Source organism: Eulemur rufifrons, chromosome 13 (genome assembly GCF_041146395.1).
Source record: "Eulemur rufifrons isolate Redbay chromosome 13, OSU_ERuf_1, whole genome shotgun sequence".
NCBI lineage: Eukaryota > Metazoa > Chordata > Mammalia > Primates > Lemuridae > Eulemur > Eulemur rufifrons.
The window spans coordinates 15,523,124-15,538,888 of record NC_090995.1 but is presented as its reverse complement, the minus strand read 5'-3'; the positions used below and the strand labels follow the sequence as shown (position 1 = coordinate 15,538,888).

Sequence of the window (15,765 nt, the reverse complement as noted above, 5' to 3'; positions counted from 1 at the left end):
TGATTTTTTCCCTTTTACTCTTAACTATGACAAAGAAAACTTCCTCTTTACCCAGCTGCCTCAGCTCCCAGATTGCTTTACGTTTTGGCCAGGCTTTCTGGAAAAGAATACATTCTACAGCTTGGTTCTCTTTTCTTTTTTTTTTTTTTTTTTTTGAGACAGAGTCTCACTCTGTTGCCCAGGCTAGAGTGAGTGCCATGGCGTCAGCCTAGCTCACAGCAACCTCAGACTCCTGGGCTCAAGCGATCCTTCTGCCTCAGCCTCCCGAGTCGCTGGGACTACAGGCATGCGCCACCATGCCCAGTTAATTTTTTCTGTATATATTTTTATCCATATAATTTCTTTCTATTTTAGTAGAGACGGGGTCTCGCTCTTGCTCAGGCTGGTCTCGAACTGCTGAGCTCAAAGGATCCGCCCGCCTCGGCCTCCCAGAGTGCTGGGATTACAGGCCTGGGCCACCGCGCCCGGCCTTCCTGGCTGTTCTTGTTAGCACAAACCTTCCAAAGAGCCTTCTTTGGAAAGAATTGGGCTGAGTGTGACGCTGTCCACACAGGGGACAGGGTCAGAGTTCACTCTGTCACCTGACAGATTTGCCCTTTTGCCTCCCACAGACGTTCACACACGTGCTTTTTGTCACGACCCCGGGATTCCCATTCTGTAGCAGCGTAAGGGAACTTCCTGTTCGTAAAGACAGGTCCTCAGTTAACACAGAGCTGCGGGGCTTTATTTTAGTCTGGCAGGAGCGTTTGTTTCTGAGGCTACTGTGCGTTCGGTTCTTGGGAAATGGGTGTCGTCTGTAACCTGTTAGAAGCACAGACCGGGCTGGCGTGGGGGCCTGTGAGCCGCCTCCACGTCCCAGGTGAGCTCACCGCGAGTCTCTCTCCCCCCAGAGGACGTGAACCGGGGCCTGATTCGCTACGTGCTGCACGAGGAGAAGCTCCGGGAGCTGACGGACAGTTTCCGCTTCCTGGTGAAGGACGGCAAACCCAACGTGGTCGGCGGCAACGTCTTCCACGTCCAGTGGTCCCTCATCAGCTTCAAGCACGCCAGGTACGGGCGAGGCGGTTCTTCCCTTCCCGAGAAAGGAGTCGGGCAGGCGGGGGTCGGGAGGAAGCACGCTGGGGTCGGCCCTCGTCACGGGGGCGTCGGTGAGGATGAGGATGGTGGCAGTGATAACAAAAATAGCAGTCGCACCAAATCCTGCTCGGACTCTGTGTGCCCGGCACTGCACACGGAACCTGACATGCATCGTCCCGTTTAATCCCTGCAACTGTGAGACGGATTCTGTCCTCGCCCCACGGCACAGAGCACGAGGCAGAAAGCGGTTAAGGAACCTGCCGCAGCCTCGCAGCTAATGAGCAGGGAGACCGGGGCGTAACCGCGTGCTCCGCTGCCTCTCACGCGGGTATTTCTGGTTCTATCCTCAAGTTTTAGAAGTTGGTCCAGCAGAACTGATGGGAAAAATAAAAAACAGGCCTCCAAGTTTTAAAGATACTCACTGGCTCACACTATCCATGTCTTTCCCTTGCATCTGTTTCCTCCTTGCTCTCGGGCCCACGTCCCCCCGGCCCCGCGGGTTTCGTGGGCCTGTTTGTCCTCAGGGAGCAAACACACGTCTGAGCACAGGCAGCTCGTGACGGCGCCTTCCTCGTCTGCTGGGCAGAGAGGCCGGCAGACACCGATCGGTGAAAACGGTGCTCATCTTGCAGGCCACGCTGGAACGAGGCTTGTGATTTTTCTGGGGTAAAATGCTCTGTACGTCTGCGTTGCAGAGACTCATTATTCTAAGAAATCAACTCCATGATAATTCAGATAAAAATTGGAACCTGGGGGGAAAAAGGAAAACATACAAATGTGGCTTCGTGGGCCCCAGACGCAGCTATTCCAGACTTGCACTCACTGGAGAATTGGAGGGAAATTGGAACCGACTGTTACGTACGTTACGTTTTGCTGTTATTTACCTCTCGACTGTATGTTTTTCAAAATTAAATGAAGTCACCAAGTTGATCGGTTTTTCTGGACAACCGTCTCCTGTTTAATGGGCCGACGGGTACGGAGGGTCCCAACGCCGGCAGTGAGGACCGACCCCCCCCCAGGGTGTGTGGCCTGAGTCCTCACAGCCACGGGACACCAGCCAGGACCAGGGGCCGTCCTCAGTGACGAAAACAGAGTGTGGCTCGTGCCCATTCGCTGTGGCTTCTCCTAACCTAGATACATATTGTGAATTAGTAGCACATGACTAGTAGGCTTGGTTTTGTTTTTTTCTTTGTTTGTTTGTTTTTTCTTGAGACAGAGTCTCGCTCTGTCACCCAGGCTAGAGAGCCGTGGCGTCAGCCTCGCTCACAGCAACCTCAGACTCCTGGGCTCAAGCGATCCTCCTGCCTCAGCCTCCCGAGTAGCTGGGACTACAGACATGCGCCACCATGCCCGGCTAATTTTTTCTATGTATTTTTAGTTGTCCAGATCATTTCTTTCTATTTTTAGTAGAGACGGGGTCTCGCTCTTGCTCAGGCTGGTCTCCAACTCCTGACCTCAGTGATCCTCCCGCCTCGGCCTCTCCAGTAGAGCTGGCGTCCTACTTTGCAGAAGTAATAGAAAGTCTGAGCCTTGGCTGAATTAGTCCCGTCACCCCCTTGTTGCCGTAAACCTGCCTTTGCCCAAACACATCTGTTACCCGGGCGTGAATCCCGTTTTCTTGCCTCCGGAGCTGCCCCGGCTCCTTCACACCCTTCCTGGAGATCTGGGCCAGTGAGTCCCCGAGCTGAGTCACTAGTCGCCTTGTGAGCGGTGTCACTGGCCTGTTCTGGTGACACCACCCCCCTGGGGAGGGATGGTCTGTCCTTTCTCCTTGTTCTGAAACCCGAGTTCCCGGCTCCTCCGCGCTGCCCACTTCCCCGGAGACGCCGCGCTCTCTCCCCGGGGGGCAGACGGCATCCTGCGCCCACGGCTTCCTCGTCCCGGGTGGTCTGACTGTTCCAGGTGAACACGTCCCCACCCACAGCCGGGCTTCTGAACGGAGCGAACTTCCTCTCTCTGAGCTGCCCGATGCCAGTCACCCAGCGGAAGAGACAGGCGTCACACAAGCGGTTTCTTCGCAGCCCAGGGGCGCATTTTCAGGGACCGCCTTCTGTCTGCTTCCAGCTACAACGTCAGCGAGAAGGCGGGGTCGGTCAGCGTCACCGTGCAGAGGACCGGGAACCTGCACCAGTACGCCATCGTCCTGTGCCGCACCCAGCAGGGCACCGCCAGCCCCGGCTCCGGGGTCGGCCCCCAGCCCGGGCGGCAGGACTACGTGGAGTACGCCGGCCAGGTAGGAGGGAGCACCGGATTGCCGGGGTTCCTGGGCCCGGGGAGGCTCCGGCGGAGGCTGTGACGTGGCTGCAGGCCACGTGGCACCTCCCCAAGTCGGTTTACCTGCCTTCCTCCCTGTGAGCATCCCGCCCCCCGGAATTTCCCTGTGTCCTTCCCGTCCTGCTTTGTCCCTCACGGTCTCTCTCGAGCCCTCATTGCGCCTCTAACTGCCAGAGCTTATGCCGGTGTCTGGCTGATCAGCCTTTGCATTTTGCTTCCTGACCGGAGGAGTCCCCAAGCACCATGTTCTACCCACGGCCTTTGTCATCCAGACCCTTCCTGTCCCCTGGCCTTCGTGCGGGAAGCTCTGGGAATGGACTGGCTGAGAGACACGGGGGATGGGTGCCTGGGCTCCGGTTACAAAGTGAAGCTGGAGAGAGAACTCGGGGGACCCGGCGGGGGGCTGGTCAGACGGGGCAGGAGGGAGCTGTGGGGGCAGCCCCGGCTGGAACGGGCACTCCCAGCAGAAGCAGGTCTGGTGCCTGTGGCTTTGCCGTGGCCACTGCAGCGTGTGTGGCTTTAGAAACGCAGTGACACGGGTGGACAGGGAGAGCAGAGAGCCGTCTCGGGTCCACGGGGAGATTTGCAACCATCCGCGCACCTGCGGCAGGTAGCGTCAGGGTGATAACGAGAGGGAAAAGGAGAGACCCCAAAGCGGACGAGAAGGGAGGACTTGAACAGTCAACTTCCTTGGGGCAGGGCCGGCGTTGGTCGTCTTTTCTGTAGGGCGGGATGCCCGGTGCTTAGTAGGTATTTGGTCAACGCTGTTCCAGAGCGGCTTTGTTATTCTTGCGGCAACACGAGTCGGTAGAGAGAAGCGGGCTCTGTCCCTGGATGGAGGCGTTTCCGCTGGACTGAGTCCTCCACGCCAGACGTGAGTGAGGAATCAGAAAGGAACAGGTTCGCGGAAGAGTCTTGTAGCAAAGTGACAACACAGCATGTTCTTGTGTTTTTCAGGGAAAGACAAAAGGCTGCCGGTGTGTTCTAGATCTTAAATAGAGATTTGTTAGGGGTTTCTTTTCGTTGAAGGTGTTTTGAAATTTGGAGCTTATTACGTAAAACTTAATGTGATTTGTTGATTAGAGATGTACTAATAATTTTCTATTCGATTAAAGTGGCGTATTTTTTAGATTTGCGTGTCCCTAGAAATTTATGACAATTTTTGCACGTTTCAGCTGTCTCAGTTTACACAAATATAGTCCAGAGCTGCTTCCTGTCCTTTCGGTTTTGGGCAAGTCCACAGCCTTGCTTTCATTTGAAGGTTTTATCTTTTCTTTCTTTTTCTGTTTCTTTTCTTTTCTTTTCTATTCTTTTCTTTCCTTTTTTTTTTTTTTTTTTTTTTTGGTGGACAAAATAAAACCAGAATAAATTTCTTATCTATAAGTTCACAATTGTGTGCATATAAAATAATTTCTCTGGTTTGTTCCAGGCTAAATTCACTCACATAATAGTTCTAGCCCATTTGGATGGCAAAGGATTTAGTTACATGCAAAGTTAAAATTAGTCTGGCTTGTGTACGATGTAACTTCCTGTGACGTTAAACTCCACTCAGTCCACCGAGAGTCTGTCAGCTCTGACTGTGCAGGTGATGTGGCCGTGGCAGGGATGACACCCTGCCTTTGCTCAGGGCTTTAGAATGTACTCAGAGCTTTCCTTACCCGCGACCTTCGTCCCCCCGACACGCACGTAAAGTGGGCTGTGATTGTCCTCAGTCGGCCGATGAGGAACCTGAGTTCGTCAAGTTTCGTGAGCTCAGCCCGCGTGGGAGCCACAGGCCCAGACTTGAGGCCAAAACTTCCCACCCCAAGGTCAGAGATCTTTCCGGTTAAACGTGCCACAAAGAGAAAGGGACCTGAGTAGCCAAATGGTGACTGTCGCTGTCCCGAGTGAGTTGATAAAACAGGATATACGAAGCTGTCGTGTGTTTTTCTGCAGTCACCGAAGGGTGGGAGGTCTCTGCCGTCCGTGTCCCTTGAAATAATCAGCCCCGCCGTGCAGGTGACGCGCGGGAAGAGGTGGCTGGATGTTCCCGGTGACAGAGCCGGGAGCTGGGGCTGGAGGGCCAGCTCATTTCCTGCTCTGCCCGCTGGACTCGGTGCTCCTTTCCCCTCTCCAGGGAGACAAGCAGGGGAGGCCGAGGCTCAGCTTGGCGCCTGCTGTTTGCTTTGCGACAGGTGCAGTTTGACGAGCGAGAGGACACCAAGTCCTGCACCGTCGTCATCAACGACGACGACGTGTTTGAGAGCGAGGAGAGCTTCACGGTGGAGCTCAGCATGCCGGCGTACGCGCTGCTCGGGGAGCCCACCCGGGCCAGGGTCGTCATCGACGACGCTGAGGATGAGCCCACCTTGGAGTTCAGCAGCAAGACCTACCGGGTCAACGAGAGCGCCGGCTTCCTGTACGCGCCCGTTGAAAGGAAAGGTCTGTTGGCGTCGGGTGACGGGGGCTACAGTAATGGCTGAGCTTCATCCAGTTCCGTCCGTGTGCCCAGTGCTCATGTCTGTATCCACTCATGTATGTGAGCACGTTACATGTGTGAACTCACTTCATCCCCCAAACAGCCCTAACGGGGATTCCACCCGGAGCAAGGGCTGTCGGAAGTTCCAGTCATTAGAGCTCCCGTTTGTTCTTAAATTGGATTAAAAGACTGGTTAGGCCGGGCGCGGTGGCTCACGCCTGTCATCCCAGCACTCTGGGAGGCCGAGGCGGGAGGATCGCTCAAGGTCAGGAGTTCGAGACCAGCCTGAGCAAGAGCAAGACCCCGTCTCTACTAAAAATAGAAAGAAATTATATGGACAGCTAAAAGTATATATAGAAAAAATTAGCCGGGCATGGTGACGCATGCCTGTAGTCCTAGCTACTCGGAAGGCTGAGACAGGAGGATGGCTTGAGCCCAGGAGTCTGAGGTTGCTGTGAGCAAGGCTGACACCACGGCACTCTAGCCCAGGCAACAGAGCGAGACTCTGTCTCAAAAAAAAAAAAACAAAAACAAAAAATAAAAATCTCTGGTAACTTAATGAGCTTGGCTCCCTCTGACACACTCAATCACGATTTCTGTTCAAACTCTGACATGAAACCTTCCTACACTGCAGTTTCTTTTAAACCTGTGGTGGAAACCACTCGGGGATTTAATATGCCCCAGACATTTCACCGAACAACCTGAAATGGGTTTCCCATTCGGTGGATTTTGTGCCCTGTTAATTCACGAGACTCGCTGCCCACCACGCATGGCCACAGCGGGAGGACAGATAAGAGACGGATTCGGTGCTTGAAGCCGCAGAGTGATCGCGTCCTGAAGGCGGAGCCGTGGGTGCAGCTCACTGCCTTTCTGAGTGAGCTTCTGCACTCGAATTCCCGGAGAGAAACAGGCCGGCTTAGAAAGAGAAAGGCAAAGCAAAATAAAATCTCTTCTCTGTACAGACGACTTTCCCGATTAGAGCTGCCACGTCCCCCCGTGACGGCCTGTTCTGGGCCCGGCTGGGTGGCCCGGAGCAATCAGCGGGACTTGCTGCTTCCCGAGCGGCATCGCCAGGGTTTTGTGCCGTCTGCTGTGGTGGCTGCACTGACACCCAGCTGGCAGATTCCGTAAGGAAGCCTGACATCGCCATGTACAGTCGTGTCGTAGCTTTGAAGGGGCGTTAATTTCCATGTGTGTCAAATCCTCAATTTTTCACAATTATAAATCCCCCATATGATTTCTGTTTTGATTTTCAATCACTCAAGAATTACCCTTTTATAAACATGTACCATTATCCTGTGTCAAGTAAAAACAAAACTAAAACAAAACAAGAATTGCCCTTTATTTCTTACACACGGTTCATTTTTCATCTGAGCCCTGTAAGACTCCCCTGCAGGGAAACCTGTGAGCACATTTCTGTCTTCCAGGAACAAAGACGGAAAGTCCGTCCTCACAAACCGCAGCTCCCCTCCTTGACCAAGGTCACTAAATGTTCTGTGGGTGGGGCGATTGATTAGGAATACTGACGCGTGAATCATTTGCAAGGCTAAAATATAACCAGTCTTTTCTTTTTTTTTTTTTTTTTTTGAAACAGAGTCCCACTCTGTCACCCGGGCTAGAGTGCCGTGGCGTCAGCCTCGCTCATAGCAACCTCAGACTCCTGGGCTTAAGCGATCCTCCTGCCTCAGCCTCCCGAGTAGCTGGGACTACAGGCATGCGCCACCATGCCCGGCTAATTTTTTCTATATATTTTTAGCTGTCCATATAATTTCTTTCTATTTTCAGTAGAGACGGGGTCTCGCTCTTGCTCAGGCTGGTCTCGAACTCCTGAGCTCAAACAGTCCTCCCGCCTCGGCCTCCCAGAGTGCTGGGATCACAGGCGTGAGCCACCGCGCCCGGCCTAATTTTTAAATCTGAGAAGAGCCATTCAGACCTTGGCCTTTCTTGCGTTTGTGTTTCAGGGGACGCGAGCAGCAGGGTGTCTGCCATTTGCTACACGGTCCCGCAGTCGGCCATGGGGAGCAGCCTCTACGCTCTGGAGTCGGGCTCTGACTTTAAATCCCGAGGGCTGTCTGCCGAGAGCCGCGTCGTCCTGGGGCCCGGTGTCACCAGCTCCACCTGCGACGTCATGCTCATCGATGACAGCGAGTACGAGGAGGAAGAGGAGTTCGAGATCGCCCTGGCCCACGCGTCGGACAACGCCCGCCTCGGGAGGGTGGCGACGGCCACGGTGCTCATCAGCGGCCCCAACGACGCCTCCACCGTGTCCCTGGGCAGCACGGCCTTCACGGTCAGCGAGGACGCAGGTAACAGAGGGTGTCTCTGGGTCCCTTTCTTGGGCAGCGTCCTCTTTGGGTCTGAGAACGTCCGTGAGACGTCGCGAATACCGTTACTCAGGGAAACCGCTGTTGGTGTGGGGCAGGATGCTAATGTAATGCTGGGCATCGGGACCAACGATGGCAGGTGGGAAAATACAGGGGTTCTTGCTGTGGTCACCAGCGGCCGAGAGTCCACGGGCTGCCCGTGGGGCCCAGGGGGAGGGGCCGGCACTGGGCATCTGGCTTGTGCAGGAGGGAATGTGCTCTGTCGGGGATGGAGGTGAGTTGTTTAACAGCCGCAACCTGCTGAGACAAACTCCGCAGGGTCAGTGTCTTGACACGGTGGAACATTCTCCTCCTACGAGGGCCCAGAGCGGCCGGTGGGCCGATGTCTCCTCCCATCGCAGCTCACAGGGTCGGGAAGGGTCCTGCGCACGGTGCCGGCGGCCGCGCTGAGTGTCTGCGGAGCTGAGCCTGGTCAAGGCCTTCGTCCCCTTCTAGGGATCTGAGGGATCCCGGGAACTGCTGTTCTTAAACACTTGCCGAACGCCGGACACGGCGCCCTGTGTGTTCCGCGCGCTCTCACTCGGTCTGCTGAGGGAGGGAGAGTGTTGTGTGGGAGATGCAGCTTTGTCTGGGGCTGGGTGGAAAGAAAAAGGAAACATTGGCCGGGCGCGGTGGCTCACGCCTGTGATCCCAGCACTCTGGGAGGCCGAGGAGGGAGGATCGCTCGAGGTCAGGAGTTCGAGACCGGCCTCAGCAAGAGCGAGACCCCACCTCTACTAAAAATAGAAAGAAATTATATGGACAGCTAAAAATATATATAGGAAAATTAGCCGGGCATGGTGGTGCATACCTGTAGTCCCAGCTACTCGGGAGGCTGAGACAGGAGGATCGCTTGAGCCCAGGAATTTGAGGTTGCTGTGAGCGAGGCTGATGCCACGGCACTCACTCTAGCCTGGGTGACAGAGTGAGACTCTGTCTCAAAAAAAAAAGGAAACATTACATAGAAGAGTAAATGGGGGCCCAGAGAGGTGAAATAAATCATCAGAGGTGAAGCAGCTTATACAGCGGCAGAGCTGGGCTAGAACCCAGCCCGTCCTGCTAAACTGTGTTTCCTTCCCAGACACCAATGTCCAGCCAGCACCACGTGTCACCTACAGCATATTGGGCATAAAACGTGGTGATCGGTGGGTTTTCTTGGACCTTTTCTCTGACTTTGTGAAAATAGCTCAGTGTCTTTGGGACGCCACAAGGTCTGATGTCACAGTGGACCAGGGACGAGCTTCGTCCCTGAGATAAACAACAAGCTCGTGAGGTTTAAGTCACGATGTGCTTTGACAAGACAGGGAAATCAGCCCAGTTAGGAGCTTCTAATTAGGGATCTTCAGCTTCAGGCCCCACAGAGTCCCCCAGCCGGTTCCTCCCTGACTGACTATTTTCTGGCCCATCCCTGAGGCCCTGGTCTCTGGGTTTCTCCTCCCTAAATCGGCGTGAGATGTTTTCAGTGGAGTCTTCCCCCTGAAGCGCCTTATTCTCCTGCGAAGCCACAAGAATGTTTCCCCAGAGCTCTCTCCGCCACCACCTCCAGGAAGCCCTCCTCTAGGTCTGCGTGGTCTTAGTGCCAGTGACGAGCAGGGTAGTGACACCGCTCACCCTCCCCCGGAAGGGACACCCGTCCCTGACGTGGCCGCAGACGAGCTGAGAGGGATGAAGCTGTCGCGGCCGCAGTGAGGCAGACACGGATTTCCGGCTCAGGTTGACCGTGAGAACCTCTGTTGCTCCCGACTCAGGCACAGTGAAGATTCCGGTTCTCCGGCACGGCACCGACCTGTCCACGGTCACGTCCGTCTGGTGTGCGACGCGGCCCTCGGACCCCGCGTCGGCCACGCCGGGGGTGGACTACGTCCCCAGCTCCAGGAAGGTGGAGTTCGGGCCTGGAGTCACCGAGCAGGTGCGTGTCAGCAGTCGACGCACCAGGGTCACAGGGTCACAGGGTCACAGGGTCACAGGGCCGCCGGGTCCGCGAATGTGGTCTTTGGTCTTTTTCCAAGCTCTCCTGAAGACCCTAAACTCCCCTTGTGGTATTAATACTGTCTTTCCTTTCAAGAAAGAATTACTGTTACTGTCTTTCCTTTAAAGAAAGAATTAATGTTACTGTCTTTCCTTTCCTTAAAAACATAAACTTGCAAACAGGAGAATAAAACTTAAGAGGCGTCTTCTGTTAACTCCCCAAGTGGCCTCAAATATCCAGCACTGCAGATTTAGGGCAGAAACTTCCCTTGTTTGGTGCAAATATCCAGAAACAAACTCCTAGGAGCACGTAATAAAGAGATTATCATTTTATGGCTTTTCGAGACCTCACTGTGAGGCCACAAAGAAAGGCCAGCGGCCCCCTCTGTCCCGTCCTCCCAAAGGCAAAAGGGCGTCGGGCGCCGGGCCGGCTGCGAGGTTTGCTTTGGTTTCTCCTCCAGGATTGCGCCTTGACTATCCTGGACGACACGCAGTACCCGGTCATCGAGGGGCTGGAGACGTTCGTGGTTTTCCTCAGCTCCGCACACGGGGCCGAGCTGACCAAGCCCGCCCAGGCCGTCGTTGCAATTAACGACACGTTCCAGGATGGTGAGAGGTCGGGCGGTGGCTGATGGTTCCAGATATGTTTCTGTTTCTTTAACTTCCACGTATGTGACGTTGGAACTCATTCACGTTTGCATTCAAGAAATGTGTGTGTGTGTGTATGTGTGTGTGCGTGTGTGCGTGTCTGTGTGTGTGTGTCTGTGTGTGTGCATGTCTGTGTGCATGTGTCTGTGTGCATGTGCCTGTGTGTGTGTCTGTGTGTGTGTGTCTGTGTGTGTGTGTCTGTGTGTGCGTATGTGTGCGCGCGTGTCTGTGTGTGCGTGTCTGTGTATGTATATGTGTGTGTGCGCATGTGTATGTGTGTGCATGCACGTTATGTGTGTGTGTGCGCGCGTGTCTGTGTGTGCATGTCTGTGTGTGTGCGTGTGCATGTGTCTGTGTGCATGTGCCTGTGTGTGTGCGTGTGTGCGTGTGCATGTCTGTGTGTGTGCGTGTGCATGTGTCTGTGTGCATGTGCCTGTGTGTGTGCGTGTGTGCGTGTGCATGTCTGTGTGTGTGCGTGTGCGTGTGTGCGCGTGTGCATATGTCTGTGTGTGTGTGTGTCTGTGTGCATGTGCCTGTGTGTGTCTGTGTGTGTGCGTGTGCATGTGTCTGTGTGTGTGTGTCTGTGTGTGCCTGTGTGTGCCTGTGTGTCTGTGTGCATGTGCCTGTGTGTGTGTCTGTGTGTGTGCGTGTGTGCGTGTGCGTGTGTGTGTGTGTCTGTGTGCATGTGCCTGTGTGTGTCTGTGTGCGTGTGCATGTGTCTGTGTGCGTGTGTCTGTGTGTGTGCGTGTGTGCGTGTGCATGTCTGTGTGTGTGCGTGTGCATGTGTGTGCGTGTGCATATGTCTGTGTGCGTGTGCACCTGAGCACAGACATGCACGCTCTGTGTAGAAATGTGGGCAAGAGCCGCTCACGTCCCTGGGGCTCTGGCAGCCACAGAGAGGGGGTGAGCTTTGGGCCCGTCCTCAGGAAGGTCAGCGTCCGGCTGGAGAACCGGACCAGGAAGCAGCGAGACTGGGACATGGCTGGCAGATGACCTAACAGTGCTGTAACTCCAGAGCAGAGAGGCCTGAACGGTGACCGTGTGGGAAAAGTCACAGGTGACAGGAAAGAGGTGATGCTGAGGCCGAGTCTCAGGTGTGACGGGAGTTTGCCTAACGGATCCTAAAGGAAAGTCTACCAGAGACACAGTGCGCACGGGGAACAGCGTGTTGGCAGGTGCACATTTGCGAGGCAGTGGGGTGTTTGCTTTTGCTCTGAGCGTGGCAGGAGCTGAACAGAACGAAGTGCACAGACAGGCTGGAGTCAGGGTCTGAGAGGCTGTGTGTGCCAGCCCGAGGACTTGTAAGCAAAGGGACCCAAACACTTAAAAGCAGAGGGGTGGGGTGAATTTTGTTTTAGGAAACTGGTATTGGCAGGACTGTGGATGATGCGGATACCAAGAAAGTATCCGTCACTGGTGACAATGTGACCAAACAGAAAAGGACAGTTGCTTCTCAGGAAGAACTGATGACATTTAGCATGGCCAGAGCTTTAGGATCCCTTGTGGGATCTAGAGTTGGGTGGAAAAGATCAAAGCGAACCTTCCGCCTAACGCAGGGGGACCCCAGCGGCTGAGTAGGGCCCGGGCTGCCGCCGGTCCGTAAGCAGCAGGGCTGGGAGGGAAGTTCGCGCCTGTTTGCCCCAAAGTCCCTGCCTGGAACCACGATTGCACTGTGGTCGTTCCTGAAGTCAGATGAGGATGTGAGTTGCAAAAGCAGAGAGAGAGCTCTAGAGCAGTGGGCAGAGCCAGCCTGTGGATGTGTTTTGTTTGCCCCGAATAGTTTTGGCTTATAGGGAATTTCTTTTGACTGTTTTATGAGTTTGCTATTTTAAAATTGAGGATCAGTCACGTAAGAATGCAGATCTCTGGCTTGATTTGCAAATGAGAAGATCTGGCGACAAACACTTTAGTCCTTTGAGCAGAGCCTGCCCCGCCCTCCCCAGGTCCCCTCGTCCCCGTTGTCTCCGGGGCCCCAGGACCAGCACAAGTGGCCGGCTGCCACCAGACCTCGCGGCAGTTCTCCTGGTCGTAGCCCTACGAGGAAAGTGAAGTCTCCACCCCAACTCACCGTCCAATTTTTTCTTGCCACTGTCCCGTTTTTTTACTAACGTCACCTGCCTGTGTTTGAGTTGTGACTGCAGGTTGAACTTGAATAGAGACAGGTGTGAAACGGTTGGTTCTGTGCCGTTGGCGCCGCACTCACGTGAAAGCCAGTCCCGTGCGCGGAGAGCAGCCCGACGCTGTGGAATCCGCGCGGCACCGGGATGTGCCGCCCGCGCTGACCCTCGGGGGCTCTCTCCGGCCAGGCGGCCGTGGGGCGCACAGCGTGGTGACCGCTGTGTCCCTGCCCTGCCAGTGCCCAGCATGCAGTTTGCCAGGGACCTGGTCCACGCGGAGGAGAAGGGCGGCGCCCTGCACGTCCCCGTCACGCGGAGCGGCGACCTGAGCTACGCGTCCTCCGTGAGGTGCTACACGCAGAGCCTGTCCGCGCAGGGCTCGGAGGACTTTGAGGAGAGACCGAACACAGATGCCTCTCGGATCACGTTTCTGAAAGGGGAGAAGGTAAGCGGGTTCGTGGCGGCCGGGAGATGGGATCCTCCTCTTCCTCGCTGCCTTTATCTGTCCCCAGGGGAGTCATTTAGAGAAATTCCGAAAATTCTCAGGGTTTCCTTATTGGAGTTGACCCTTGAATAACGCAGGGACCACGGGCGCTGAGCCCCGACACGGGCAAACATTTGTGTCTAACTTTGGACTCCCCCAGAACTGAGCTACCAATGGCCTGTGGTTGACCGGAAGCCTTACTGATAACACAGCTAGCTAACACGTATTTCCTATGTTACATGTATTATGTGCTGTATCCTTGTAATAAAGTAAGCTAGAGGGAAAAGGCTAAGAAAATCGTAAGAAAAAGAAAATATATTCACTGTGAAATAGTGAATCATCATGAAGGTTTTCATCCTCACTGGGTCTGCTGAGGGGGGAGGAAGAGGAGGAGGAAGAGGACGGCTCACTCCTGCCGGCTGGGGGTTGCGGGGATGGAGGGAAATTCACATCTAACTGGAGCTGCAAGTTCAGACCTGCGTTGTTCATGGGTCGGCTGTGATCGAGAATAGTTTTAATAATGTCGTTTTAATAACTCCTTCTTCGTCTTCCACTTACAACCAAGTACACGACTCACTGGTTGAGCTGGGAAGTTTAGATAATGCGTAACGTGTAGAACTCACCAGAATCAAATGCGTGAGGCCTCCTCTTAATCTGAAACGATGTTAGGAAGGGCCACACTCCACCAACGCTGCTCAGAGAGAGAGTCAGGCCTGCGCCGCCCGGCCGTCCCCGGGCAGGGTACGTCCTGGTACGAACCACCAAGCTAGATGCCGAGCAGAGTCAAGGCAGTGGCGTGTTCTCTTGGCAGCGCACATGAAAAGTCACGCGTGTGAGCACGGAAACTCACCGCTAGATACGGCTGCACCGGAATCAAAGCCTGCAGCCTCAGGGTGTGTCGGAGGGGCAAACTGAATCAGGATCGCGTTTTCCCGTTTCTTAATCTCAGTCTCAGAGGACTGAGTCAGGGTCGAGGCGCGTCCTCACTGGCCCGTACGAGGCCCGTCTCTTATTTCTGTTTGTTTATTCATTTTCTTTCACCCCCACTCTCCAGCCACGTTCTCCCCGCCCCCATCCGTCTGCTGTGTTTAACGTGCTCCTCTTAATCTGTGTTCGTTCTTGAGGAACCCTTGTTGTTTTGTGTGCGTGATTTTTCACTTATAAAAATGCTACTGTGCTACAACTTTTTCAGTCTTTTGCTGATTTTACTCGGCAGTGTATCTTAAGATCTTTGCATGGGGTTCGTGTTGTCTGTCTGATCTGTTAGTATTTCGTGGGGTGTCTCTGCTATGTTTTAGCCCCGCCGCTCAGCGAGAGGCCGTGGGGAGGCTCGGGACGGCGCCAGTGCCTCCCAACACCGTCTCCACACGTGACGCTCCCGCGCACGTCCTCACGTATGGTGCCTCCCGACACCGTCTCCACACGTGACGCTCCCGCGCGCGTCCTCACGTACGGTGCCTCCCGACACCGTCTCCACACGTGACGCTCCCGCGCGCGTCCTCACGTACGGTGCCTCCCGACACCGTCTCCACACGTGACGCTCCCGCGCGCGTCCTCACGTATGGTGCCTCCCGACACCGTCTCCACACGGGACGCTCCCGCGCGCGTCCTCACGTACGGTGCCTCCCGACACCGTCTCCACACGTGACGCTCCCGCGCGTCCCCACGTACGGTGCCTCCCGACACCGTCTCCACACGGGACGCTCCCGCGCGCGTCCTCACATATGGTGCCTCCCGACACCGTCTCCACACGGGACGCTCCCGCGCGCGTCCCCACGTTTGGTGCCTCCCGACACCGTCTCCACACGGGACGCTCCCGCACGTCCTCACGTATGGTGCCTCCCGACACCGTCTCCACACGGGACGCTCCCGCGCACGTCCTCACGTACGGTGCCTCCCGACACCGTCTCCACACGGGACGCTCCCGCGCACGTCCTCAGGTATGGTGCCTCCCGACACCGTCTCCACACGTGACGCTCCCGCTCGCGTCCCCACGTACGGTGCCTCCCGACACCGTCTCCACACGGGACGCTCCCGTGCGCGTCCTCACGTACGGTGCCTCCCGACACCGTCTCCACACGGGACGCTCCCGCGCGCGTCCCCACGTACGGTGCCTCCCGACACCGTCTCCACACGTGACGCTCCCGCGCGCGTCCTCAACGTACGGTGCCTCCCGACACCGTCTCCACACGGGACGCTCCCGCGCGCGTCCTCACCTACGGTGCCTCCCGACACCGTCTCCACACATGACGCTCCCGCGCGCGTCCCCACGTACGGTGCCTCCCGACACCGTCTCCACACGGGACGCTCCCGCTCGCGTCCCCACGTACGGTGCCTCCCGACACCGTCTCCACACGGGACGCTCCCGCGCACGTC

The 15,765-nt window shown here is 55.7% G+C and overlaps 1 protein-coding gene across 1 annotated transcript in view; it reads left to right on the top strand.

Moving 5' to 3' along the window:
• Positions 1-15,765, top strand: part of FRAS1 (Fraser extracellular matrix complex subunit 1) — a 302,789-nt gene that overhangs the window by 260,890 nt on the left and 26,134 nt on the right. Inside the window, exons 52-58 of the mRNA XM_069485441.1 lie at positions 891-1,050; positions 3,142-3,310; positions 5,526-5,772; positions 7,771-8,115; positions 9,921-10,081; positions 10,602-10,749; positions 13,145-13,350. Of these exons, the coding sequence (XP_069341542.1) occupies positions 891-1,050; positions 3,142-3,310; positions 5,526-5,772; positions 7,771-8,115; positions 9,921-10,081; positions 10,602-10,749; positions 13,145-13,350 (1,436 nt within the window). The remainder of the gene's footprint in view (positions 1-890; positions 1,051-3,141; positions 3,311-5,525; positions 5,773-7,770; positions 8,116-9,920; positions 10,082-10,601; positions 10,750-13,144; positions 13,351-15,765) is intronic.